Source organism: Xenopus laevis, chromosome 2S (assembly GCF_017654675.1).
Source record: "Xenopus laevis strain J_2021 chromosome 2S, Xenopus_laevis_v10.1, whole genome shotgun sequence".
In the NCBI taxonomy this organism is placed as follows: Eukaryota; Metazoa; Chordata; class Amphibia; order Anura; family Pipidae; genus Xenopus; species Xenopus laevis.
Window position 1 is genome coordinate 46,453,212 of NC_054374.1, and position 27,356 is coordinate 46,480,567.

General features: G+C 39.2%; 1 protein-coding gene across 3 annotated transcripts; it reads right to left on the bottom strand.

Moving 5' to 3' along the window:
• Nucleotides 1-1,050: 1,050 nt before the first annotated feature.
• On the bottom strand, nt 1,051-24,317 carry cdkn1a.S (cyclin-dependent kinase inhibitor 1A S homeolog). Of its 3 annotated transcripts, XM_041583734.1 has the most exons (5): nt 24,182-24,300; nt 16,404-16,645; nt 10,907-11,031; nt 4,386-4,751; nt 1,051-3,435 (listed from the first exon to the last, which is right to left on the bottom strand). In XM_041583734.1, exons 4-5 carry the CDS (start codon nt 4,744-4,746, stop codon nt 3,383-3,385), a joined length of 414 nt encoding a protein of 137 aa, XP_041439668.1. In that variant the 5' UTR covers nt 4,747-4,751; nt 10,907-11,031; nt 16,404-16,645; nt 24,182-24,300; the 3' UTR covers nt 1,051-3,382. The 3 variants fall into 3 exon arrangements, with proteins under 3 accessions (XP_041439668.1, XP_018104684.1, XP_018104686.1); XM_018249195.2 differs by lacking the exon at nt 16,404-16,645 and having other exon boundaries at nt 24,182-24,317; XM_018249197.2 differs by lacking the exons at nt 10,907-11,031; nt 16,404-16,645 and having other exon boundaries at nt 24,182-24,307.
• Between the last annotated feature and the right edge of the window lie 3,039 nt (nt 24,318-27,356).

Here is a 27,356-nt window from a genome sequence, read left to right on the forward strand (position 1 = left end):
TCTGGAACATCGAGTACACACTTTTGCACAAACAAGTTGTATTTAGCACAATGCTGCTTGGATTATAAGAATGTTACACCTAGTAATGGTTATAGGTAGGCCCACTGAGAGTTCAGCTGATATGTATGGTGCAGAAATGAGCAAAAACTTAGTGATTAGGGAATAAAATAGCACAATCCTGCTTGGATTCTAAGAATGTTAAACCTAGTATTGGCTATAGGAAGGCCCACAGAGAGTTCAGCTGATATGTGTGATGCAGAGACGAGCAAAAACTTTGTGATTAGGGAAAAAATTTACTTTTGAAAACTAAAATCCACAGAATATGTAAGGGCCACAGAGTTCCACATCACTTCTCAGACTTGTAAGGGCCAGAGTTCCACATCAAATATCAGACTTGATTTTATTCTTTGTGCCTTACATATTCCTTAACTATAATAAGAAATGTAATTAACAAATATACTTAAGAGTAGTAGTTCACCTTAAAAATAATTTGTAGTATGATATAGATATTCTAAGACAATTTGCAACTGGCCTTTCTTTTCTATTTTAGTGGTTTTTGAATTAACTATATTTTCAGCAGCTCTCCAGTTTGGGATTTCATCTGTAATTTAGTTCCTATGGAACCATTTGATCTAGCAACTAGCCAGTGGTTTTAATGGTAGAATGGAGAAGAAAAAGACATGTATGGACCTGGGGTTTCCAGACAAGGGATCTTTCTGTAATTTTCAATCTACTAAAAAATCATTTAAAGGAACGGTAACAGAAAATCATAAAAAAGTATTTTTAAAGTAATGAAAATATAATGTACAGCTGGTATATTTGATTCAGAAGCTCTACAATAGTTTATATAAACAAACTGCTGTGTCGCCATAGGGGCAGCCATTCAATGCTGAAAAAGGCACAGGATACACAGCAGATAACAGATAAGCCCTGCAGTATACAATAGGATTCTTCAGAACTTATCTGTTATCTAATGTGTATCCTGTGCTTGAATGGCTGCCCCCATGGCTACACAGCAGCTTGTTTATATAAACTATAGTAGTGTTTCTGAAGCAAATACACCAGTTTTACCTTCCATTTCCATTTTTTGGTGTTACTGTTACTTTAAACATTAAATAACCCCCACTGGATTGTTTTGCCGCCAATAAGGATTAATCATATCTAATTGGGGTAAAGCACAAGTTGTTGTTTCATTAGTACAGAGAGCAAAGGGAAATTTGAATTCTTTGATTAAAATGGAGTCTATGGGATGTGGTTTTTCCATAATTTGGATCCTTCTGTATAACAGGCTTTCCAGATAAATTTGTAATACAGGTATGGGTACCTGTACTACAAAATAACAACAACAGTAAAACTCGAGCCTTGCAGTTGTTTGGTTGCAGGGGTCAGTGACCCCCTGTCAGCCAAACAGTATTTGAAACTGGAAGCTGCAAAAAGTCAAATCATTCAAAAACTATAAAAAATGAGAGACAAATTGAAAACTGTGCTAGGTACAGACCATTCTGTAACAAACTAAACATTAACTAAATTGAACAAGGGGTAGGCAGAAGAGGTACCTGCCTAGGGCGCAACAATATGGTGGCGCCAGGCAGGTACCTGTTACAGGGTCTTCTGCTAACCCCTAGTATGTGTTGGCTTCTCTCTGCTGCTCTTCCCTGTGTCATCACTGCCCTATCCTCCGATGGCATGGCACATGAAAACATGGTGGTTGGAGGAGCAAAGTGACAGGTCGGCTTGGCCCGGCCCTGATGATAAGTGCAACATATGCTCTAGTAACCCATAGCAACCAGCATCAACAGGAAGTATTAACTGGTCTGCTGCTTGAAAACAGACATTATTATATTACCTAGCCTGGTTAATAAAATCTGCATCACATGGTTCATCTTTAGGTGAAAAATCTATTTTCTTTTTAGAACAGCTCCAACTTATTCTGAAAGATGCAATTTACACGCAATGTGGCAATATTGTAACTTGAAAAAAGGAAGTTTATATATTAATAAAATAACAATTGAACAAATTTAACACATAGATAAATTAAAATATTTTAAAATAAAATATCCCTTTCCCTTATATTAGCACATGCCCCAAAAAGAACTTCTAAACTGAACTAGTCTCCAATGCTGATTAGCCCACTCTGTGCTGTAGAGGACGTATCACTGGAAACTTAAATTGTGCAGGGTTTAAGACATGATTTCCTGCATATCCTTCTAAAAACGTTTAATGTTAAAGTTATAATAAACAACTCTAGTAAAGATAAAGTCATGTCTGGTGAGTAGTGAGGGCTGGAGTGTCCAAAAATATATGTCCTTACTCTATAGTCTGGAATGTTCTCCACTGATTTACCCATTCTACTGGTTTATATAGTTTTAAGGTTCTAGCTGGACCCCTGTTATATCATAAGAAGATTACAGAGATAAGGACTGGATAAAACTGTTACCTTCAAAACACCTTGTTGACATTTATACTTGATTTACAGGTGACTCTTGAAGAGGAAATAGGAATTGTCTACACATTTTTCCATAACTGGTCCTCAACCAGAGTCCCTTGTCATTGCTCCAGGCCTCACTATGAGGGACAGACCCACAGTTTGCAAACTGCTGTCCTACAGCATTATAATTGAATGTCTGCAAGTGCAAAAAAATACTTGTAATCACTGGAGGTGGCATTGGTGTCCATCCACCCTCTAGTGGGTAGTATTTTCAAGATTTTAGTGTTAGAACACTTAAGCTGGATATACATGGCCAGATATGGTCAGCCAGTTTGGGAATATTGATTTATTTATCGGCTGAGGCAACATGCCAGTGAGTTCATGGTAAATCAATAGTTGAAGGAGTAAAGAAGAGTCATATCTCCTCTCATCTCCCATTCAGCTAAACAAATGGAACAGCCACTTGTATGGTAGCTGCCCAATTATCCAGAGTATCATCCATTGTATGGCCCCCTTTTACAAAGCTTTATAAAGATTTATACAATTTTAGTGCACTTTTGTTTTGAATATTGCTCTCAATTTTGTGAAAACCTGTTGCTGACTTCAAAATATAAATGATTTTCATTAATTTAGTAAAGTTTCATTTATATACATATATCTATAAAAATGCAGTGTTTTACTATTTAAAATTAAAAAAAAAAGTAGAAACTAGAAACTCAGAACACATTTCCTTTACACGCCGCTAAATCTAATGTGTTTCTCTTCTTCAAGCTGTTTAAATTATTAAAGTAATTGCGAGGTACAAAGGTTTTGTAGTTCCCTGGAGTCTATGCAATGTCCATCAAAATCCAGGTATGGTATAAGAGCATACTAATCCAACATTCCTACACCTTGAATCTGAGAAATAAAAATATGTTCCCGTCTAAAGGAAGGATCTTCTAAATGGCATGGTGATCAATCGTGAAGACTGGGCACAGGTGAACATCTCCGCTTGACAGAATAAAAATCTGTTAAGAAAAAAACTCAGATTAAAGATTAATAATAGGTGCTAAGAATACATGCAAATGACACATAACTGAACCTCTTACACTCCTAAACTATATAGACAGGTTAGTCAATGATATTGACACTAGTGTATATGTGATTGGTGTGACTAACGATGGCCATACATGGGCCAATAAAAGCTGCTAATTTGGTCCTTCCTGATCAAGTGGACAGTTTATTAGATACTGTATGTGGCCGAAAATCAGACAGGTATTGATCAGGCAGGTTTAAAAATCCCATCTGTGAGGCCTGCATCAGCTTGTTGATGCCATCTTCACCCCAATGGCCTGCATTCCCACCATTGTCATCCGATGTTACCTGAAGGACCAAATGATTGGATCAGCTGGGAAAAGATCCATTTGTTTGGTGTGAATGGCCACCTTAAGAAATGTCTAGCAACCAATAAACATAAAGCAAATGCTATCAATTTAAAGAAAATGGCTATTTGTTAGTAGCCCCTGGAAAAGTGTGTGCCTTTTATTACATTTACATGAGATTGTAAGTTCCTCTGGAGCAAAAACTAACATGAACGATGACTAATTTTTGTAAAAATGCTTAGTAAACATGTTGCCATTTTAGAGATAAATGATATTAAATGCAATAATAGCTCCAATTCATTGGTAAAGGCAAAATAGACCAAAAAATATGTTTAGTACTGTTATAAATCTATATAACCGACCTATTCACCAGTTTTAGGTTTGAGAAACCCTGCAGGTTTGAATGATTAGGGGTTTGTTTATTTATACCATACGATTGAGTTTTGATGCCCAAGTCATGTAAAAACAAGTTAATGGTAGTGTGCAGCATGTACCTGAAAGAGGCACTTTTACTGATGTTGCAGTGAGTGCATATACTACAGAGTATACTCTTTGATAATATTCATAGTCTCACTATGTGGGAGTGATACAATTACCTGTGATCAGCTTTTGTTTTCGTTTGCCTGAGCTGCTTTCACAATTCTGGAATGCTTTATATGATGGGATAATGTTACATCTCTTGGTCGCTTCATCTTGGCACTGGTTTTCTTTTTGACTTTCCCGTAAGCTGCAATTCAAGTCTTTCTTTTCTACCTTTACCCAATCATATTGCCCTTCGAGAGGCGTTTCTGTGGCAAAGTTAAAGTTCCATTTAGCTTTTGCTTCCTCGTTGGATCGCTGCATATGTTCATCAAGGTCCACTCTCAGCTGTTCATGGTCCACGGGGCCAAAAAGCATTCTGCAAGCCTTTTCCTTATTCCCAGATGCTTGCTTGAGGATGGCTGTGGCTGACTGCATTTTCTCTGAAGGGGCAGAAAAAAAACTATTTTTGAAATATTAGAAGTCCAGTAAATATTGTTTGCTAACAAGGAGCATCTGTAAGATTGCTACTAAAAGAGACACAGGGGGTTTTGCACAAACAGCAGATGAAAAAGTATTAGTTTGCTTCTATAGACTCAGGGTTCGGTTGGTTGGATGTGGCTTTCCAATGGTTTTTTATGCCCCCTGCCTGTCCAAACGCTTCATAGACTTCTGTATATGAAAATGTCAATTTGTGGCAAACCCTTTTAAACTCATTTTTTAATAACAGTAATTTGACCACATTAAAAAGCTAGTGGGGGTTAACACCAGCCATTATTCAGTCATAGAATACAGGATTCCCTTTCCATACTGAGCCAACTCCCTGTTCTGGGCATGTGAAAGAGGAAGTGTAAGAAAAACACCATGCCCTGCCAGCATGATGCCCATAATGATGCAAATGTGACTTAAGTGCCTATTACAAATGGCACAAGTTTTGAAAATAATCTAGAATAGCTCTAGAAGAAAATACTTTGCATTGTGGATATGAAAATATGGTAAACTGTACTAGTTTCTCATCTTTTACATTAAGCTTCATGTGTAATTGAGTCACTTATAATCGAGATAACTGACAAGAACTGGGAACACATTAAACTACTGTGTAGCCTCAAGGAAATAATAGTGTTATGAAATACTGCTACTCCATAAAAAATATTGACTAAAGTCTCCAGATGCAGGCTGCCAATGACAACAACACATGTAAATGTAAAAATATGGAGTCCTTTATTGTGACACAGAGAGTTTTACATAACTGATGCATAAGAGCAACAATATATGACTATCATTCTGGTGAAGAGAGATCAATTAGGCAATAATAGGCAGTTAGGCAATAATAAGTTTTGACCCAGAGAGAACATATTCTAAACATATGCAATGTTCTGCCTGGATAGACGCACACGCAGCCATCTGTGCACTGCCAGTGTTTGTTTATGTTCTACACCCTCCCTGGCTCAAAAGGGAAAAAAAAGATCTCAGTGCCTTTAACCTCCGCAGCTGAGAAACTCTTGTTCCTGCTTCTGCTTGGAGAAGAGAAAAAGAAAACAAACATGTTAAAAATAGTCTTGTTTGCTTGTATCATGTTACTACTGTTCCCACCCAGCACAGCGGCACACTGACATCATTCCAGTATGAGTCAGGCAAGTTCCAGCCTGCACAAACACGCACCTTGCCCTCACTAACCCAGCCTGCTTGTCTGTACATGTCATACGCCGACAAACCCCCCCATCCGTGCCAACTACTCACTGCTGCAGGGCACCAAAGGAAATATAGAAAACACCAGAAATTCTTTCATCCACATCATTTAACCGTGCTGCTTATTAGACTTAAAAAAAAATACTATAAATTGACTATAAATCAAGAACGGCCAACCTGCAGCTCTCAGTGACTGAGGTTGAACTGCAGTTTTTGGCATCCCTTAAAGGACAAGGAAAGTTAAACTAAAGAAGTAGCTAGAAATGTTGTACATTATGTTTTGGGCTTCTGTACCAGCCCCAGGCAACCAAATCCCTTTAGTAGGGAAGATCTGTGTCTCCAAATATGTCCCAGTAGCTCCCCATCTTCTTTTCTGCTGATTCACTGCACATGCTCTGTGCTGCTGTCAGTTACTGAGCTTAGGGACTGACTCAAAATATACAGTACACACAGAATAGAAATGTCACAATATAAGGCTGATTAGTAATTAATAAACATGATTACAGCAGCTCAGAAACCAGTGCAATTAGCATCAGAATTTAATAATCAGCCTTGTAGAATCATCTTATATTACAGACCAACCTCATTTTCTGCTTGATCATTTGAGACGACCCCTAAGCTTAGCTTCTCAACAGCTGCTCAGAGCCCACTGAGCATGTGAGTGTCACAGACACTTTTCAAGAAGGTAACCCCCTGTAAAAAGTTTGAAGTCCTGGATCATTGCTGCTATTGACAAGCTGAAACTTTAGGCTGCTGCAATAAGTTCAGTATATAAAACATTACATTTTTAGCCCTATTCATTTTTAGGGTTTAGTTCTCCTTTAATAAGTAAATGTAGTACATTATGGAGATTGCACTTCCATGATATAAAAGCAGGAATAAAAAGTTACAAACTCATAATTGGCAGGTTTGCATTCTTATGGCTTGTTGCCCCTATGTAGGTTTTTTTGATTTCTGCCTAAATGGGGACCATTAAGGGGGAGTATGTAAATGTGAAGCATAAAGTATGCAAGAGTATCACCTCCAGACACAAAGATGCTTACAAGCTACTTGTGACCAGAGAACAAAGGTAGCACCTGCCAAGAAGCTTTGACATTTAGGTTGTCTCAATCCAAAACTCTAACAAGCTCCTTTTAATTCCTGGTAGGCTCTGAAAAATGATCTTTTGTGCACACTTTTTTGCTCACACAGAAGACAAGAACAATACAAGTGTTCAGCGTTGGACTGAGCTGGTGGGACACTGAGAAAAAACCTGGTGGGCCCCACTGGCCAAGACCTGCTCCCTGCTTGAAGTATTGCCACTCTCCCAACCTCCCACTCTGGCCCCACTTGGTGGCTGCTCCAACTTCCCTCCCTGGCCCCAGTTGCTGCAGATTGAAATAAATTGTACACACAGGGAGGGAGGCAGGGGGTTGTGTCTGGGTTGGGGGGGTGGAGGGAGATTGTGGCTGGTTTGGGGGATGCGGCTGGGTTGGGGGTTGCGGCTGGGGGTGATGTGTAGGCCCCTGACGCAGCAGTCTGACACTGCAAGTGTTAGATTATTTGTGTGCTCCACAACATGTAGTGTTCACTGGTAGCCTCAATTCACATTCACAAAGTGCACATTTTAACCAGGTGGGGAAGAAGCATTCGGGTGTTAAGAAAGCCAGATAAACAATGCAAATAGATCCAAACAACCCTTGCACAAGCGCACACACAGGACTGACATTTAACAGACACGAAAACATTAAAAAGTGTTTTATTTACATTTTACAAGTTTGCATGTGTTCATCCAGCACCTATTTAATGTGAGAAAGGTTTCCATTCTATATTCCTACAGAAAGCCATGCATGGCCTTTGGCTCCTGTTTATCTCCCGTGTAAGAGCAAAACTATCTGGTATCTGTTGTGCAAACAATGAGCATTTTTGCCCTATTCAACTTGAAAGGCTTCCCTCATGGCTACACAGAAGCTTATTTATTTATACATTATTGTAATATTTCTATAGCAAATACACAGTTTTTAGTACCAGTGCAGGGTGGGGCTGCCACCATTGTCAGTTACAAAAGCAAGACAAAGGGGCGGGCTTATGACATCTGAAGGCAGGTTTAGTATGCCAGGGTCAAAGTTGTGATGTCAATGGGTGGGCTAGTGACATTAGAGGGTGGGCCAGTGACATTTGGGTGTGTGACTTCTATGTCCATTTGCCCAGTTGTAAAACCTGCTCAAACAGGCCAGAAGCTTTTAAACCTGATGGTTCCTTCAAAAACCAGGCTGTCATGTTCAAAACCAGGCAGGTGGCAACCCCTGATGCAGGGTAAGAATATATTATATTTTAATGCATATAAAACACTTTCACTTTTTGGTGTCACTGTTCCTTTAAATCATTGGCTACATGTGAAGTCATTTCACATTTGGTTCAAACTGTTTTGATGGAAACCATTAGTGCCAAAAAATAACCAAAAACTCCACTGCAATATATGTAGTTCAACAACTCTACAGGCCTGCCTTGCTCTATGTTCATCAGCTAATGTAAAGCCATTTCATGAGGGTTTGCACCCAACAGATTTTTTTTTATATAAGGTGAATTTAAACAATGAACATAGCACCTGCACCACCCTATATGTATATGCATAACATATACTTCACTGCTGATCAGAGACCATATGTCCCTTAATAATTATTACATATATGTTCCATAGTGTTGCTCTACTCTAATAGTGCTGAACTATGTCCACTTTAAGCAAGTTTTCGAGCATACCTCCTTGAATTCCCATACATAATCTAATTTGCTCTAAACCACACTAACATTGGCCTTGTTTTCTTTCAGGACTCCAATCAGGACTTTCTTGGCCAATTTGAAGATCTAAGCCTTCAACATTGTCACAGGAGCTCACCCTCTTGGACTTTCTTAGGAGTGCCATGGCACATGCTCAATGTGCTTTGAGCAACTGTCGAGAAACACTTAGGGGTTGTCACAAATCATCAAGCAGAAAATGAGATCAGAAGCTGATGCTACAGGGCTGATTATTTTACTAGTTTCTGAGCTGCCATGTAATGTGAATCTGAATTAATTACTAATCAGCCTTGTTTTGTGACATTTTATATATATGGTCTACAGTCTGTCCCTAAACTCTGTAACTGATAGCAGCACAGAACATGCGCATTGAATCAGTAGAAAAGAAGATGGGGGCTACTGGGGCATCTTTGGAGGAATAGATCTTAACTGCTAAAGGCCTGTGGTTGTCTTGGTCTGGTACAGAGCCCCAAAACATAATGTACATAATCTCTACCCACCTATATTTGTTAAGCTTTAGTTCCCCTTTAGAATTTGGGTGGAGTAAATTTTGTAGAACTTTAGAATATTCACAGTCCAAATCTTCCCTACCAACAGCAATATAACGTGTGAAAGTGCTTTATACTGTACATAATACTTGTTCATACATCCACAACAATCTCTCTGCTCCTGAATGTCTCCCTCTCCACTTTCCTCCAAAGAGATACGAGCTACTGTACTTGAGACAGGGAAAAAAGACAAAAGGCAAACAAAGGCACAGAGATAGGAACGTACAGCAAAGCAGAAACTGAAAAGCAGTTTAGAAGAAATGGTGTACATGGCACAGCACAGTATGGAATCAATAAATCCACGCCCCGACTCTGCCCAAAAATGCCCAGACATACAGTAGTTTATCAAATCATTTAATAGAATTCCTATGACTAAAGGTTGCTTGGCTGCACTGATTGCAAGCTGGAATTAGTGCAGAACGTCCAGTTGGAAGACCAACTGCAAATTGCTCTACATCATCATCTATATCAATCTTAATTAAATTTTTAGGTAAATCGCAGCTTTAAGCCATATCCCGAACACTTTTAAGTGATGATTCTTGCTGGATTTGCAATTCAGTACTTTGCAAAAAAGAATATGGGCAGCTGGCAAGTATTTAACAATGCTGAATCATATTCTATAACACAAGCACTACAGCACTGCTGTTTCAAATATCTTTCTTTTATATGCATATCTAAATAATAACTAAACCTATTTAGAGTCACAATATTTTGCTCTGCTCTATTTCTACGTTTCAAAAACGGACATTGAGTTTATTTTAACCTCTGAATAAGAAACTGAAAAGAGGAAGTTGTGGGAGAGGCCAAAATGTTTATAAAAATGTGCATGAAGCAATAGTGTCTATTTTTATCATATTTATTAGGTATAAGGTTACAAATGCTCAGAGTGGAATCTTGACACAGATTCCACAGAGACCACGGAAACCTGCAGTTAAATAAATGGCTCATTTGTAAAAGAAATGGGAAAGCATTTAGGGACTGGAGGCATAAATAGTTACAAAATAAGTAAAAAAGTTTTTTGCCAGTGAGACAGTGCGTGAAGCATTCCTTAAGACTGAAATGCTTCCGCTTTATTTTGGCTTTACAGTTATAGCTAATATAACATTGCCTTTTGTAGTATGTCCGGTTTCAGTTTCTACTATGTTTTCGTTCCATTAGATACATATTAATAATAACAGGCTAACGGAAAGCCCTTCCCAAACACAGCTGATCATTGCTCACATAATTCTCAACATTTATTTTACAACACTCATTAGCTAATGTTAATGAATGATTATACAGTCAAAGCTGGGTTTTTACATACTTGGTTTAATTTTTTATTCAAAGTCCCTTCATGTTCCAATGCATTTCAATTGGAGCATTTCTTGGATTCTAAAAGTGTTTTCCTGCATTTTACATAATAGTTTTAGCCCATTTTCCTTAAAACACCCCACTTTTTCCACGTAAATGTGACTTTTTCTCTATTTTAACATTTCCGTATTCCCATATTTTTTTCCACTGGTCCCTTGGAAAACATAAAATCAGGGTTTGACTGTATACTGACCCCAAACTTATTCAAGTTCCTGCCTCCCCTAAAGCTTTCTCACCTTGACTCAGACAAAGCAGTTACTCCTCTGGACTTAGACACTCATGTGAGGTGGGCTTAAAACAAGTAGAAAACTTGCTACGTCAGTCAGAGAAGTAGTAAAAGTGCTCCAGAGAGAGTCAGAATCTGCAGGGGAGAAGAAAATTAAAGTAAATAAAGTATATTGGGACAGGAGGTAAAAGTGAGAGTACTGAAGTATAGCAAATTCCAATGCCATGCTGTAACTGATAATGTGTGTTCAAAGTGGTTGTGAAAACTATTTAAACTTCCTAAAAACATTTCTCTTCCCACACACTGAAAGATTTAGCATTAACTGTAGATGAAGGAGGGACTGACTAGTAGAAATGACTCTCAGATATACAGCATCCCAGACCTACTTTGGGGTATTCAGTTTTGGGCAAGTTCTTAGCCATACAGTATTTTAAACTTTCCCACACAAAAACGCCTGAATTTCTATTGGAAAATGATTGGTCCCTACCCATTTCTTATAATGGAATGGCCCTTTTGCAAACATTCTAAAGAACTGAAATGGTCATGAATCCGTTTTCAGAAAAGGGAACATGGCTGTGCATAAATCTGCGAGAGACACCATCTTCCGGTTAATCAGATAATTTGGTGCTTGCAAGCTGAAATCCCCCACAGGACGCCAGTATTGGCGTTTTTTAGCAGAAACGCCAATACGTCAAGAAACTACGAAATCAATAGACTCTATGGGATCTGCATGTTTGAAACCACACTTTGCGTAAATACGCAGCGTATTTTAAATATGGCGTCCAAATTCTCAATGAGAACAATGAGAAGTGCATGTTGGGTAAAGTATCCTACGTGCTGAAAAACGCATGTTGACGGTCGCATGTGGTTTCAGTGGCGTATTTACACCTAGCTGTTCTTTTTTAAAAACACAAGGTAAAAACGTCGCAAAAACGCCAACGTCTGGCCTTGCCTTAAGAGGAAGACTTTAAAGAAACCCTATGACCAGCTTGACATTCCCACTTTACTGGAGCCTGACAGACCCCATATGTCCCATAGCAATGGCATGGCCTGTTCTGGTAATATAATGGGGGACCTGCCTGCACAAGCAACCACTGCATTTCTTACAATTGTTTCACAGAATACTGCTGTTCAGAAATCTATTATTTCCCTTAAGATAAAAGTGCTCTCTGGCAAGAATCCACAGAAAAGGGGCCTGTGTGGTATAAATACTTACAGCACTTTTGGTGATGGGGCACAGTGCCTGCAGGCTAGGCATGTATTTTATTACTACTGTCGGTGTTCTAAACAACTCAGTTAAACCACTGGATGCATTGTTATACAGGAATATAATATACATATGATATTTTATTTGGTCTCATACTGTGTTATTATAAATTACAAACATATATACTGTACATAAGATTAATCATGCAAAAAGATAAATTAAAAGTAGAAAAATCCTACTTAGAAATATGTGGATGGAAATAAGCCACTAAACTTGTGTGCAATGTTTGTTTAATATGCATATCCTTAATAATACAGATGACATCACAATATACAATATATTAAGGGAATTCTAGTATTCTGTTTTGCCCACAAGATGGCAACACTTTGTAATATAAACAAAATGTATCACTCAAAAATAGAAAGCTGCAAAGTTAGACATGCTTATTGATCTCATGCCAGCAGCAAAATAAGGAGAAGTTTTGCTAGAGTTTTAGTGAATTGCCTCTGGCACTGGATAACAGGCTGTAGATCCTGGCCTGAATCCCTGCAGTAATTCCTCAAGATTTTGTCACATAATCCCCTGTAGTCTTCATATCGGATAACCTATGATAGTATGATAGTGATCCTGTAACTGCATCACTGAAATCATTCCCATACATTTAATCACTTTGTACTTTGACCTAGAGGGTCAATATACCTTCATTTTATTTGATTTGTATGTTTTTAATTTATTTTGTTTAATGAAAATACTAAGCAGTGTATGTCCCCGTCATTCACAGCTTTTATGAGGGTACTACGTACTTATTTTGCTGTTTCACCCTTGCCATTGTCTTTAAGCAGGTCTGGTCAACTCAATTGTGCTCCTATTGCTTCATAATTCCATAAAAAGAAGTCAGAGGAATGTAACCAACTTGAATGGGCTGGAAATAAAACACTCCATAGGAGAAATATCTACCTATGATTTATTATAGCATGTACAGTGATTTACTATAATTATTCCGCACAGGTATTACACTTCCCTGTACACAACCCCTCCCCAGATCAATAAATAGTGTCTGTTTATGGCATCTTACAGCAGCCCCCTTCCACAGATCCCAGCACCCCTTCCATGTGATCGAATTCCCAAGTCCTAATTATTCCCAAATCCTAATTATTATTCATTATTAATACTCATTATTAAAGCATGTGATACTTGCTATACTTACATAAACCCTTAAAACTCTGCTTGGTGCAAGGTGGTATCAAGGTGATATCAATTTGCTTTCCTTCCTGAAGATGCAAATGGTTTAGTGTAGCACAAACATAATTAAATGTCACAAGACTGATCATGTCTCCACTATGTGACAACTGTGCTTGATATGCACATTGCCTACCTCAGAACATACAGTATAACCCAGAGCTCATTTGGGGTGACTCTCTGCTGTGACTTAATCACTGTGGGAACTAGTAGTTAACATTTTATAAGATTTAGGTTTAAATATATCCTGAGCCACTATTGCTAAATACTCAGCTTCAGCACTTTATCCTCACTTGACTTGCTCCTGGTGCGGTTTCTCTTGCTGACTCTGTCTTACCACCACTCAGTTCCATAAATCTCTCCTGCATTTTTGTTACTGTTTGACTGTAAGTAATACGGTTTCTACACATGGTTATTAACTTTCTCATCGAGAGAGATATTTCAAAAGGGTCAATGTGTTCTACTAGAAGACTGATATATAGCCTTGGGATAAATGAGTGCTTAATATTTCCTCAAGTATATAGGAATTATTTATAAAGAATGCATAACTGTAACAGCTTCGTGTGATTAAATATTACAGATATTCATTGACATGGTAGCAAATGAAACTGCCACAAGGTTAGACGGACCTGATGTCATACCTCATTTGTGAATCGATTTCAAACTTCCGTAGCATACTTTTAGTATAACAAAAAGTTTAATATACTTTTAGTCTGCTTTCAGTATTACTGTAAACCTTCATTGTAGTTTTTCTCTTATAAAAGTCTTATATTTCACAAAGGAAATGTCATTAAATGACATTAAAATAGCATAAAATTACAGAGTGAATGCAAGTTATTTACTGCAATAAGTTAATTTAATCTTTATGGTGACCTTGCACTGCTGCTGGAAGCAGTCTATCACCTAGTGTTGATTGTAGAAAAAACATGGTTATAGATCTACATTATTACTTTGCTTACTAGACAACACAGTCCAATCGTGATCATTTACAGAAGTAGCTGTATGCATGGTAGCATTTCCTTCTAAACCTGCTCTTCTGCAGTATGCTTGTGCAGTAGGCTGCTCTGCATTGGTCCCTGTCAGTGTATATAATTTATTTCAGACTATATATAGATATCGGACTTCTTATGTGTGTATGTCTGCATTAGTCTACTCTGCGTGAATCAACACGTATGTCTATATATACTATAGTATGTCGTTCATCAGTGTTAACATATATGTATCTGAGACAGTCTGTGCTGTGTGTGTGTGTATATATATATATATATATATATATATATATATATATATATATATATATATATATATATCCAAACTAAAATATAATTAATCCTTAGTGGAAGCAAAACCAGCCTATTGGGCTTATTTAGTAGACGTAAGGATCCATTATCAGGAAAACTTCAAGTCCCGAGCATTCTGGATAACAGGTCCCATACCTGTATCTCTCTTAGTCTAGTGTGCAATGGTATAAGTGTTGGTTTAAGAATCGGTTTACATACACATTGGTTCATAATTGATGTGGCTTGTATCATGTGTGTGCACCACGAACATGTAGGGTGTATTCATATAATTGTAAAAAAAGACTATGGCTAACAATTCTCAGCAAGAAAAGAATACTCCATTTGGACACAAAACCTTTTTTGTAGGTACCTGATGTTTACTGTTCCCAACTGCCTAGGGATAAACAAACATACAGTCTCTGCAATAAATGAGTAGCACGCTGGATTTGTACTGAACAGCACCCAAAAGTAATTTATTGGCTCACAGTAGCATATAGAAAATGTTTCGGTCCTCGCAGGGCCCTTTATCAACTTGAAAATTGGGGCTAGTGGTCTTTTAATTGGCAGTCAGCTGTCTTTATACCAAAGTTGGACAGAGTTTAAATGTATGACCATGTGTTTTTGAAACGTTGTTTGGATACCGATGAAACTTTTCAGAAATTTCAAAACAGCACACATCACTTTTTGTATCTTCTATACACTGTACACACTTGAACCTACAAGAACCTATTTCCAAGGAGTATAGCAAACAAGCTACAGAAAGCCTATTTCCAAAGAGTATAGCAAACAACCTATCATTGTGCCTAAATCAATGCAAGGATCTAAAGACCCCCCTATTATGTTTTTGAATTGGAAAAATTAAGTTCATTTTACAGTCTAAAAAGACAGAGAGAATTTTTATTGCCAGGAGAAGTGTGTCCGATTGTACCACTTCTACCTAAAGCACAAAAAGAAGGGAAAGAAGAACTACAGATTTCTGTGAAAAAGGAACATAAATTAACTACTACACATAATAACAAAAGGCATTTCGTGTGTCTTTTCTTAGAAGTGGGATGATTCCCAGTTTGCACGTAAAGGACTGAGTCAGCTGCTAATGAAAGCACGAGTAGCATAGAGTGTCATATGAGTCTGTGCCGAGGGTAAGAGTTTAGTCACTGCAAGAGCCTCTGCCTGAGACATGCCTCAACATATCCTTTGTCATTCACTCACACTCTTTATCTGGGAGCACCTCTGGCATACATTAGGGCCACCTACTATTAGCCCCTAATATTCCAAAAGCAGAGTAAAAATAAAATGTGGTGCATTATAAATATTATAATATGCACTGTTGTTTCAAGGCATACCATCAAAAGTATTATGGTTCTTTTGTGTGCTATCTACTACAACAATTTAATATATGTACTCCCCACATAATCACATTGTACACAGTTGTAGCTATAAACAATCAGTGACTTCAACTCATGACTTATGACTTGACAGGTACAGGTCTGACCAATGCCAGCTCTCACAAAGACAGGCAGGAGGTGGCACACAAGTTTTCAACATTGTTAAGTTCTGGTGAATCCCATGATGATTGGTCACTGCAATGTTTGCAATACCTATTTAAAGGGCAAGTTAAACTTGAAATTACCTTTTAGTATGCAGTATTCTATGATTATTTGCAACATAATTTGTTTGTATTTATTTTCAGTTATTAAATATTTGTTGTTTTTTTTTTTGCTCTGCAGCTCTCGTGCATTAAAGTTAAATTGGTGTCTGGTTGTTAGACCTTAAATACTCACCAACCATACAGCAGTTTGAAACATAAAATGGCAGCTCAAGATCAGAGCCGGGCCAAGTCAGCTGGGAACCCTAGGCCACCGTGTGCATGTGGAATTGCATGATGTGGTGAAATCAAGGAGGGCGGGAGTGGAGGAACAAGGGTCCGGACTAGGGGTATGTAGACACAGGAGGTACGTGCACAGCACCCCTACAGCACTGCACCCTAGGCACTTGTCTTTTCTGCCTACCCCTAGTTTCAGCCCTGCTCAAGACAAAGGCCAAAAAAGAAAGAGAAGCAAGTTAAATAAATTGATTTGTTTATTGGTTGCTAGGGTCAGTGAACCTGACAACCATATTACTGTACTGCTAATAATCCAAAAGCACAAAAAATAAATAATGCAGATCAACAAAAAAGTGCTTAAATATGTCCATATTTAACATGCATAAAGTAATGTAAATGTTGAATATCCCCTTTAAATCATGATTTAAAAAAGACCATTGCAATATAACTACTATGCTTATGCTTCCAGTCAGATGTGCAGAAATAAACTGCCTGGGATTAAAAAAGTTAATATGCATACTTTCAGTTCAGTTACTTAAACGGACAAACAAATCCAGTGCAGCTATTCTAGCTGTAGATGCATATACCTAATGGTATACTGTCCTGCTGTACTTGCATACTGTACATACAATACAACATTCTGTATACACACTCCAAAGAACATAAGTGCGTGTGCCCAATCATTAGTCACACAACTGACGAAAGGACAAACCTCAGTTAACAAATACAAATGTGAGCAACGGGATAAAAATCTTTCACAGAAAGGCACCTGATGCTTGGCGGTTGCTTGCAATATATGCACCTTGTGTGTCAGCTTTCTGTTTGTTAAAGATTTGTTGCATCCATTGCAACAAATTATATGAACTTAAATGTACAGTAAATGTCGCCTTCATCCTCATTTTCCATTTGTCATCAGCAGAAAAATAAAAGTATTATCTGGTCTATAGAATCTCCAGCAGAGACGATATGTAAAGCTTTAAATTGCATGTTTATCATAGTATGTAGGATTTTTAAGTGTCTCTTCTAATTAGTCTGTGCACATCAGTTATCCCTTGGTTTCTGCAAGCCACAAGGTTGCCACAGCCACTCCTAATGTTCCCTTTAATTCTTCCTGCAGCCAAGTGAAGCTTCCCCCACCTAAAAAAAATATGGGTTATTATGAAACTTCTAAGCATCAAATTTAAATGAGAGACTTTTGAGGCTTAAAGATTTTCTAAATGGGATAGAGACTGGTAAGGTTTCAGAGCTCTGTACAATAGTCAGAAATAATTCAGCCCACACCCAACCCTAACCTCAGAGCTGTCCCCCCCTCCCATTTTCATGGGCGTTATCAGACTTTGGGCTCCGTCACCTGGTCATCACTCTTAAGCATTCCCCCGATTTCTGACAATTTTCCTTGAAAATGCGAGTGTGGAATCGGTGGCTTCAGGAGATGTTGTGCACTTCAACCGTCACTTCTTGATCAGCAAAAATTTTGGCAAGTCCCCCTCTTGACAAGCTTGAAAGGCTGACAGCTCTGTAATCCACAAAACCTTAACCCAAATTTGACCATTGTAAGACCCATGCCCAACTGGTATCTGCATCTTCTTGCTCCATGCGCTACTTCTGCGAGCACCTCTGGTTCTAAGACAGAGAAAGCAGAGGAGAAAGGTACTTCTCCAGCCTGACCCAAACCTAACCTGAACCTGCAATGGTTGCCCAAATTTTAATTCGAACATGCCCGAGCTGTGGGTAAACCTGCAGGTACTGCAGGTTTTGGGTCAATTTACACATCACTACTGTACAAGAGATACTGAAAAGAGTGTGGAGCCCTAACAGTTTTGCTGTCCCTAGCTTTGCCAAAAATTTGTGAAACTTTGTGAATATTTACAAAACACATGAGCGTTTTTTCTGAGTGACTTTTTAAAAATGCATTGGAGTCTATAGGTGTTTTTTTTTTTTTCGCAGCAAAACCTGGCAAAATAATTTCCCGCATCAATACAATATCCATTAAAAAGATACTGACACTAAAAAAAGTTTTTCAAAATTTTCAAAATATTAATCCACATTTAAAGTTTCCTATAGGACATGTTGATCATTTTTCACTGATAGTTCTGCTTTTGCAAGTAATTGTTACTTGAAGTTCTTAAACCTGACTGTTTTACCAACCTGACTGTCCTTTCTCAACTGTCCCTTCAGTAAAGGTGGCCATACATGGGCAAAGCTGCCAATATCGTTCCTTTAGACCAATTCGGCAGTTTATCTGCCTGTGTGTGGGGGCTTCTGAAAATTCTCCCCGATCAATAAGGCCAAATATTGGGCCGATATTGATCAGGCAGGTTTGATTTTTCCTGCGTTCAAGGAACACATCGACGAGTTGATGTGGTCCTACGACCTGTCGGAGCCCATTTCCATCGGATAATATGATCGTTTGGCTCTGTGGCCAAACATTCAGATTAACTCGATATCACCTTGCAGCTGGTGGGCATAACGGGGAAAGATCCGTTCGTTTAGAGACCTCGAGAAATGATTGGATCTTATCGTGGTAAGCTAATGGACTACTGCTGCACATGGGGGTAAGAAAGGTAATGTAAAAGCATCAGGCAATTCATTTTAAGGCAAAATTATAAATAGCATTCAAAGACAATGTTATGATGTAAAAAGGTTAAATTCTGGTGTCAGTATCTCTTTAACTATTACTGAAAGGCAAGCAATACATACATGCTTCAGTTGTCTGGGGAGGGGTGCATAAATCAAATAGTGTGACATTTGTAATATATGGATTTGGAGCCAAAATCATTGTTCACAATAAAGATAAATATGTAATATCCATATTTGATGGTTATTATACCTGCTTGCATAGGCCCTTACAAACCAAATATGTCTTGGCAGAAACATACCTGATAAATGACATACTGCATGACCCCTGTTTATTCCAACTTAAGTACTATAACCTTTGTGTTTATTTGTTGTATGCTATGCAAATGTGGGCCTAAATCCCTATTTTTTTATTCTTTATTTATAAAGCACCAATATATTTGACAGCGCTTTACAACATTTATACATCATTCACATCAATTCCTGCCATGGGAACTTACTATGGCATTGTGAATGGCATTCTATGTGCTTACATAGTAGCATATTTAAATGTACATTCTTAGGTCATTGTCACAAAGTGCAATTCCAACTGATTTGTAGCCATTTAATAGCTCAGTGTGCATTAACTTTTCTTATTTGTCTGTCTCCACTATATAAATTACTGTGCACTTTTTATGTCTGTGTTACAAACAAGCATATGACATGGCCTTTCAAATTAAGAGGGAAGAGCCAATACAAAACAAGAGTATGTAAAAGGTGCTTAAGGCACAATTCCTTTTGAATTCCTTGAACAAATAAGAAGCATTTCCACTGATAATTTCTAGTTCAACTAAGGCTATTTGCATCAAATTAAAGTAAAACTTCTTAATCTATGTGCAACCAAAACATATAGATTTTTTCTGTGCAAATTGTTTAGCAGTTATATAATAATTCTTCAAACTGGTTTAGCAAAAACAAATATGATCAGATAAAAAGCTTAAGGCAGTTATTACAAGCTTCTAACCGTGTAAAAAAACACTTATAAAAACTGCAGTTGGTGAAAACAGGTCTTTGCAGAAGAGAATTAACTTTGCTCCTTATTCAGTATAAAAAACATCATAACATAACTTGCAATGAAAGGTCACACAAAACAATGATTACTTTTTTTGCTTGATGATGTAAGTGACATAAATTCATTCTCACTTCAATTCATTGATTTTCTTACAATAAAATGAAGGACAGCAACAAATAAATACAAAACATGGGGGTTCTTTCTACCAAGCATATGCAATGTCAACAACACATATTCAAAAGGTATGTCATTGCAAGGTCATCTGCATTAAAACCTGCAAAATAGTAGTGCCCTTTAAAGGAGAAGGAAAAGCAATTTACATTGGTGGGTGCCAAAAGTTAGGCACCCCTCCAAGTAATTATATTTACTTACCTGACACTTCAGGCTGGTGCTCCTATCACAGAAAACAAAACTGAACCGGTTTGGGGTTATTCCAGCGAGCACTACGGAACGAGCCTGTCTTATATAGTTGGACTTTAATGAAAAAGCCAGCTATTTCGTTCCACTGCGCATGAGTCTGCCCAGGAAATTTGAAACTGAAGAAGGAAGAGGATCGCTCCATGGTGCTGGCAGGTAAGTAATTTTGGCACCTCCAAGGTAAATTGCATTTCCTCCTCCTTTAAATACATTTATGTATGAATATGATTTGCACCAATAATGGTTTACTCAGCCCTATAGTTTGCACTCAGGTCAAACACATGGCCCTTGCATGATCTTCATGCTAATGCTTCATATGCAATCCCGCAGGGAGGGGCTGACAGTATGAAGATATTAAGTGATTCTAGGAGAAGAGCACCTGCAACGCAATATGGACTTGACAGACCTCACTTCCAGCTGCTGTGCCTCCTATTTAATACAGGATGATAGGGGATTCCTTAGATGCTGGAGAGCTCCAGATTATTGTGGATTATTTTGTCTACGGCTCTGCTGATTATTGTGTTACTCTACGTGAATGTATACTTCTCTGCGTGCCTCCTTTCTGATCCACAGTTAGACCCCTGGGGAAGTATTATACTTTTTCTAAAAACAAACTGTTCAGCCCTGTATTTACACCACATATCTGAATGTGCAGTGAATGTAAATGAGGAACCAAAGCACAATAATGCACCGCCAGACCTTTTGTTATCTAGCAGACCGAGTGTTTGCAGTATCTCGTCACGCAACAAATGTGACAGGTTCAGCTAGGTGTGGGTTTACCTGATCTCAACTCGAAGGATGAACCATTACAGTAAGACGGCAAGTTCTGCTTTATCTACCTACCTTTCAATATCACGTACATAGGTCTTGGATAAATATTTACCAACGTTGTTAACATATGAAAAAAATAACCCTTTGTTGCTGAGCAAGTGTGTAATATAATATATATTATGGCGTGCTGTCTACAAGTAAAGGCTGAATCAAAGCTGTATAAACTAAAACTTGCTTGTCTATATTTGCATCACTGTACCAGTATTTAGCTTTATTTTACTTCTACCATAGTCTGAGAGCAAGTATTAGGGTGTGTCGATATGTTCGTTTCCATAGATGTGATGTGTCTGGGATTGTTTCGATGACCTCATGTTTGTGCTAAATGAGGCTACTAACAAGTATCAATGTTGAAGCTGTCTAAATTGGGCACACTAGCATACACACACACAGTGCAAATTGGGGTAAGTACCTGAATGTTGTAGTCATGCACCTAACTAATAATCTTTAGGTACTATAAAAAGCAGGGTACCTGATAAATAATTCAATGCTGGATTTTACCCACCTACTGTTCTGCTCATATTGATCATTTAAAATTTGGGGGTTTGGATTTTTTTTTTACATTTATTGACCTTAGGCTAATGTGCACAATGCCAGTTTGTTCACAAAGAGATTATTACTTGAACAACCAACACAATGCTCCAGTAATAGCAGAATAACTCCAGGTATAATAATACAAAACAAATTATATTCATTTTTCTAGTGGTTGGATTGATATTCCGACCCACTAAAGGTCTGCTGGCCTAGGCCAATTTCCAGTAATCCAGAATTGTAAAAACAAATTATATGCATAAAATACTGGAGGGAAACTCATCATTGCATCATCTTATCCAGGTAGGGTTACCCAGCAGGCATTTTAACAGTAAAAATTACACTTCATGCCAATATTATTAAAGGGAAACAAAGATAACACGGAAAAGGTGCCAGCCTGTATCTTTGGCAGGTGCCCATCAAGTATACAAGAGTTCCAAATGGGTCAATTACACTTCTCACTGTGGGGCATCCAAATGCCTTTATGAATTTTAAGCACTTTTAGGGAGCTTGCAGGGACTATGTGATATTTGTAGAATGTCTGAGATAAGCCTTAGTACTTCCAAGGAACTGAACTGATAAATATACAAAATAAATATACAAAAAAATAATAAATATCTTTGCACTGTCCAAGCTCATAGGAGTTGTCATTCTGAAACAACTGGAGGTCACAGGTTGAGAGTCCACTTGATGTTTTGCCCAGAAATATCGCAAATGAAAATGTTATTGTATACGACTGCGCTTCAACAGGCTGGAGCAGTCTGATCTCAGTTAATGACAAGCTATAGCAGGCATGTGCGGCCCAGGGGGCCAATTGTGGCCCGTTTTCAAATTTACATCGGCCCTCAGATTCCATCATGAAATTAATAATTATGAGGCCCCCCAGCACAGTGCGATCAGGAATCCTATAGCAGTAATATTAAGGCATATTAGTGAAATGATATGGCACGTAGAGACGCGCTTTTTTCGCATACTTCTTTAGGGCTGAAGGTGTCAATAGACGTACTGACATGCCAGTACAGTAAACTAAAGAAGTATGGCTTCACTACGTTCCAATATGTGTCTATTACTAACACCTTCAGCACACAGGCAGCAGTATAGACCAAGTGGCAGATCATTTCACTAATGTGCCCAAATATTACTGCTACCATTACTCGATTTAATGTTAATGGTTCAAAGAATGTCGGGCTTAAAGGTCGGCCCCCACACATTTTCACCTCACCAAATCTGGCCCTCGTTGCAAAAAGTTTGGGCACCCCTGAGCTATAAATTACACCAGTGATCTCCAACCAGTGGCTTGTGAGCAACATGTTGCTCTCCAACCCTTTGGATGTTGCTCCCAGTGGCCTCAAAGCAGGTGCTTATTTTTTAATTCTTGCCTTAACGGCAAGGTTTAGTTGCATAAAAACCATGTCTACTGCCAAACAGAGCCTCCTGTATGCTGCAAGTCCACATAGGAGCTGCCAATCACAGCCTTTATTTGGCACACCAGGGACTTTTTTCAGGCTTGTGTTGCTCTCCAACAAACGAGCAGATCTTTCCCCGATATGCCACTAACGGGCATGGCTATATCAGGGGTAATCTGAACGTTCGGCTCTATGGCCGAACTATCGGATTACGATGAGAGGGACGGTCGGGAAAAAAATCAAACCTGTCTGATCGACCAAACGACGATCTCCGGATGAAAAATGTCGGGACTCTCCACACACGGTTCGAAAATCGTACGAATCCTCGATTCGTATGATAGGATCTTTGCGTCTATGGCCACCTTAAGTCCTTCTCTTTTGGATAAAACGGCAGTTACTACAGCAACGCAACAAAACTGGAGCTGCATCAATCGCCCCCCAGCGACTTAGTTGCTAGTGTAAGGGAATTCTGGAACAGGCAGGTAGTAACCTACCCACAGGCACAATAATAATGCCTCAAGCCAGCAGCTGTAAGGAATAGAGGGTGGCAGGTGCCATATAATTGTTACAGTAACACAGTCCAAAACAAACACAGGGACAACATGCAAAGCCAGACCATCTCTACAGCCGCCTATACGCTCCAGTGCAGCCGAGAGACAGGGCACAGAGCGCCCCATTAGCGCAGGGCAGCGCTAACACAGGTGCATCAGCGCCCACTGCCTCCTGCCATCACTGCATCCTCGCACAGACACACAGGGAAGTATAAAGGCTCTAGCAACAAATCTAATAGCTATATTGCTTGGAAGGCTACTGATAATAATATACATTCTAGGCAGAGTATAAATGGATGTGACTCTCACCAAAAAAACCTTTTGTACTTTTCTAAACCAAATAAATGATTGTAATAGCGCCATAGCACTCCCCTACCTGGTAAAGAGCAGCGCAATATCCACAGAGCAATATCCACAGAGAGGCGCAACAACAAACAGTCCCAACGAAGGTCCCGGCTACATGCACTTAGTACTACGCTCCTTCTGCTTCTTAAATCCCATATTACGTCAGGAGTTGGAGTTCCCGATCAAAAGAAGGCGCGGCAAAAGACGTGGGCGTGGTTATCGTTTCATGGGCGGGGCGTGATGGAAGCCGCTTAGACAGTCACATACGCCCTGTCTGTTTGAGGCGGCACTTGTTTGTTTCCAATGAGGAATTTGAATGTGGCGCTGAACTGTGGGAGATGTAACCCCAGCCCCTAATAGAACGAATATTTCTGGTGTACATCATATAATTTTAATGATTGCTCGTATGACTCGAACTCCGGCTGACGCTCCCACTGCCGAGCTAAGGATTTGTTCTTGCTCATAACGTTTGTATGGGGCGAGAGCTGTCATACTGAAGGGGAGGGCGCAGCCTTCTTGTCTGAAAGAAACTTAGTTCAAAACATATGGGGATGATGAAATGTGGAGGATCAGTCAGTATTAAAGGACAAGTAAAGTCATGTTCACTGGGGGGGACTGTTAATTTGTTGGTGCCCCACCAAACCAGCCAAAGTTGGCTACAAAACCAGCCCAAAACTAGCCAAGAGACACTTCAAAAGAAGCCCAAAAATAGCAAAATATCTGCAGTGAAAAAAGTCTAAATAAAAATGAATGAAATAAATGAATATATGTGAAAATATGTCTTTCTTTCACCAAAAAATGATTTTTTAAATGAAAAAAATGGGACAGATTTACCCGTCACCAGGGGCGTAACTACACAGGGGGGCCCAGGAGGTATAGGGGCTCCATAAGGTCCTAATACATATACAACTTCAAAACAGGTCAACCTCTAGATTAGACATTTTGGTGGCCAGCAGATTTTTGCCCCAAAATTTCTGAAAGTCACCAGAAAACACGAGAATGCCTAAGAGTGACGGGAGACTGGGGTACAGAGCTCAAAATCTGGTAACTTCCGACTTCTACTCAAGTCAGTCCCATTGCCTGGGTATAGCAGTCTTAACATTAAACTTGGCAGTTGGTATATTGTTAAAAACCACATGCATTGGGAGATGCAGATTTGGCACATTAGGGCAAGAAAAAACTTTGGCTGTTTCCAAAGTACAAACCTGCCAAAGACCTAAAAAAGTAGCCCAAAACCGTAACCTTGGTTAGTTTGTACTTTCAAAACCCGTCTGGGCTTTAAATTAGTAGCCCAATTTAGCTGGAAAACTGCAACCGTGCACACCGCCCACACACAAGTGAATATAACTGGTAGCCTGGGCAGATGTTGGACATTTACTATACTACTAATGTCATACGCTGGTCCAAATCTCCACCAAAGGGAATTTATGGGAAACTTAAGAAATTGGCAAAAAAGAAATTACTTTCCTTGTCGTTTAACCAACTACAAATATAATTGAATCATCCAAAAAAAGCCCAAGGTTAATGGCACGCTAGGCACAGCCTCAGATTCTCTCCGTTAGCATTTTCTCCACAGACGAAGCTGTCGTGATCGCATCCGTTCTGCCCTGTCTCTGCACTGACAGCTATGGAGTTGGCTTGTGTGTGGACAAAAATGCATTTTTTCCCAGTTTTGCTCCAAAATATGCCCTTCATAACTTTTGAGGTTGAATGAGACAACTGCACAGACTGGGAAAATAAAACTGAAGGAAAGCATTATTGTAAAGAGTTATCTTTCCCCTTTAAATGAATATATTGTGAAAAAACATCCTATAACACAGATTTTTTTCATTGTAAGCTCCATGGGACATGGATCATGTAGCACCTTAGGCAGTGATGTCTAAGGTAGTATGTCTGCCTTTGTTGGTCTGGGCATCTAGGAACATCCAGGTCCACAGTCACTGTTTGGGCCAGCGGCATAACTAGAGTGCACCGGGCCCCCCTGCAAAAAATTCTTCAGAGGGGCCCAGCACACTGATCCTCCTGCCCATTTCCTGTCCCGTCTCTCCCCACCCTGACTCCACCCACTCCCACTCGACTTGCGTCTCCCTTCCTTGTCGCAGGTAAGGGACCGGCTGGGGAGGAGGTTTTTTTTTTAAATTAGCTATAGAGGAAGCAGACCCCATAGTCCGGCCTCCCTGCGACTGCGGGGTCTGCTTCCTCTACAGTTATGCCACTGGTTTGGGCCTTTGCCTATATTAGAGAAACAGCCTGACCCATTTCATGCTACAGGTACTAAATCATAAGCTGACAGCAATTGCCCTTGGCAGGGCCCCGCTAAGGCTGGTATTACTGGGAGATACACTGGTAGTTGTAAGCCAGTATGACCTCACCTCAGTCAATCAAAACACCTGTGCCATGCACATGAGTGGAAAAGTTGTTGACTATGACATTCATTTGGGCTGATGAGCACTGGTAAAACTGACTTTCAAGGGCAGATAAATGCACAGGCTCCCCTAAGCTATAGCCTAGGGCCCAGTGTCATCAGGGCCTATCTAGTTTTTTTCCAAGTATTATTTCTATTTTCCTTTCTTTTAATATTTATATTTATTTGCAATGCTGGGTCTGGTCAGATGTACCTACTGGAAGAAGGAGGCAGGCATGATGTGTGTGTGCACCCAGATACATGCAAATCTAGTGACGTCACTGGTATGCACTGAACTTGACCCAGCATAGAGAGCTTGCATGCATCCAAAACCCAGCAGTAGTCTGGGATGTAACCTTGTGGCCTCACATCTCATTAATCTGCCACCTAATCTGACTTCCTGCGTAATGTCTGGTTAAGAGCCCTAGTCATTAATTGCAGACACCACAAATGCAAGTGCCAGTGTGCATGGGCTTACCGTTTAGAATTTTCTCTCTGTTCCTTTAATGTTCCATCAATCAATGTTGTTTCTTGCCAATATCATCAGCAAAGTGATTATACTGGGTAGCAATCACACGTACATCATCTGAAGATGTCTAAATTGTCCCACTAGAACAAAGAATTGCATGACATCCAGCAGGTACCCATGTTGGTAGATACAATCCCTGGTCTGGCCAGGTCAGTCGAACTGTTAAAGCACTGTGCACCTCCTCAAGTTTTCCATGCTGATTGCATGAACAAGGACTGCCAAAAATGTTTCCTGTGCACTTCATAATATGTAACTCCCTGTACATTCCCAGCT

Coding starts and splice junctions, on each gene's coding strand:
- cdkn1a.S (XM_018249195.2), bottom strand. CDS start 4,746: ATGCAGTCAGCCACAGCCATCCTCAAGCAAGCATCTGGGAATAAGGAA. Junction 3,436..4,385: donor AAAACAAAAGCTGATCACAG/GTAATTGTATCA, acceptor TTTTCTTAACAG/ATTTTTATTCTGTCAAGCGG.